General features: G+C 56.7%; 1 protein-coding gene across 1 annotated transcript in view; it reads left to right on the top strand.

The window, feature by feature from the left end:
* The window catches only part of INPP5B (inositol polyphosphate-5-phosphatase, 75kDa), a 25,809-nt gene that overhangs the window by 5,265 nt on the left and 18,657 nt on the right, over positions 1–1,887 (top strand). The window contains exons 7-10 of the mRNA XM_009996691.1: positions 9–79; positions 662–759; positions 1,142–1,171; positions 1,609–1,722. Coding sequence (XP_009994993.1) covers positions 9–79; positions 662–759; positions 1,142–1,171; positions 1,609–1,722 — 313 coding nt within the window. The remainder of the gene's footprint in view (positions 1–8; positions 80–661; positions 760–1,141; positions 1,172–1,608; positions 1,723–1,887) is intronic.

Raw genomic sequence — 1,887 nt, 5'->3', positions numbered from 1 at the left:
CGTCGCAGGGTGTCGTAGCGGGCGGAGAGAGCCGGGAGAGCCGGCTGCTGGGGCTGGTGGAGAGCCGCGGGCAGCGCGCGTAGGTGCCGGGATCCGGGGGGGCCCCCGGGGGTGGCTGCGAGGAGGGAATGCCGGGAGGCTGCCAGGGAAGCGATGGGATCACTGTCCTTGGAGGGAGTTAAAAGATGTGTCAATGTGGTGCTGAGGGACATGGGTTAGCAGTGGCCTTGGCAGTGCTGGGTTAACGGTTAGACTTGATGATCTTAAAGGCCTTTTCCAACCAGAACCGTTCCGTGATTCTGTAATACCGGCAGAAGGGCCAAGAGCTCTGCAGGTCTCCTGTAGGCCTTGGAAACTGCATAGAAACTCGTAGGGCAGTGGTTTGAAGGTGCAGTGCCTGGGCATTTCTCCTACTGTACATTATGAATGTTAGTGAGAAAAGCCCAGGCCCCTGGAGGAGGTTCTGGTCTGGTGCATTTTAGCAGTAACATAAATCTATTTTAATTTGAATGGTGGGTAAGCAGATGGGTGGGCTAATTATCGATAAATGACTTTTGGGTCTGCATGAGGCTTTGATGCTGGCACGGTTGGGGTCTTTTTGTGCCTGCAGAGCTGTCAAAATCCAGGAGTCATTGCCCCTGCCTTCTCTCCATGCTTGCAGGATCCACGTGTACACTCACCGGCGGATGGCCATAACAGCTGAGGATGTGTGGCTGGAGAAGATTATCCCCATCACAGAAGAGTTTGCAGTGGAAGAAGGTACTGACATGTTTTGGTAGCTTAGAGGCTATCAACTAAGAGTGAGGTGAAGGGCTTTGGTGTCTACATTTTGTTGTTCTACTTGCTGAAATTTGGGATTCTATTTGTCCTCTGCATTTTTTATTTTACTTGTAATCCCTGGTTGCACTTGTGTGTCACATGATGTACCTGGAAGAGCCCCACTAGATCAATTGCTCTGCAGCCCGGAGCACCCAGTGTCCTTCTAGGCACCAGCCACGGCCTTTTCCCCGGGCCTGGCTCACTTCATCCAAGAAGTATTTGGGGTTTGAGAACCTGCTGGAGTTGGCTGAACTGAGACCACCATCACTGTCTATAAACCTGCTGCCCAGCCTCGTAACTGAGCTTTGTTTTGCTTTTGCAGTTGTACTGGACAGTGACCTTCAGGTCCTTGGTGAGTTCCACCTGTGCCTTGGTGCCTGTCACAGGCGTTGTGTCCTGCACCCAGTGGGGCAGGCATGGGGGCACTCCGGGTAGGGCTGGGAACCGGGGGATCTTGTCTTGCTGCTGCTCGGGAGCTCGCCATGCTGTTTGCTTGCTAACAAGTATCCTCAGACCAGTTCCACCAAAGGAATGGTTTTTCCAAATGTTTTTAAACTGCTCCTGGAGGATTAATTACTGCTACCAAATGGGCAGAATAAGAATTATTGTAAGTGCTGAGTTTTGTATTTTTAAACGGCATTCTTAAGCAAAACGTGGAAAAGGACCAGGGTGAGAAGGCGTGGGGAGCTCACAGCAGAACTGTGCGGGCCCGCCGCGGTGCGGAGGCACGGCTGGGCCCGGCCAGCCCCTCCGCACCAGACCAGGGCTCTTTGCTCGCGCTTTCCGCAGGCGCCGACGTGACGGTCCGGATCAGCTCCGCGGACGATCGCCTCACGGTGCAGCTGCCCTTCGGCTCCCACACGCGAACGTTCCTGCGGGAGCTGCGCGGCGTCCCCGGCCCAGGTGCGGGATGGCGGCGCGGGCGGGGTCACGCACGGGGCGCGTCCCGGGGCGGGCGGGGCTGCTCAGCAGCGCGGGGCTGTGGCGATGTCCGAGGGCGGGCGGCTCCGCCAGGGTGAGTACGTGGGCTGCTGCGGGATGGAACCGGGCCGGGAATCGGGCCGGGAA

Source organism: Chaetura pelagica, unplaced genomic scaffold, assembly GCF_000747805.2.
Source record: "Chaetura pelagica isolate M959 unplaced genomic scaffold, ChaPel_1.0 scaffold1064, whole genome shotgun sequence".
In the NCBI taxonomy this organism is placed as follows: domain Eukaryota; kingdom Metazoa; phylum Chordata; class Aves; order Apodiformes; family Apodidae; genus Chaetura; species Chaetura pelagica.
The sequence above is the reverse complement of the archived record's forward strand: the minus strand, read 5'-3'. Positions and strand labels throughout refer to the sequence as shown.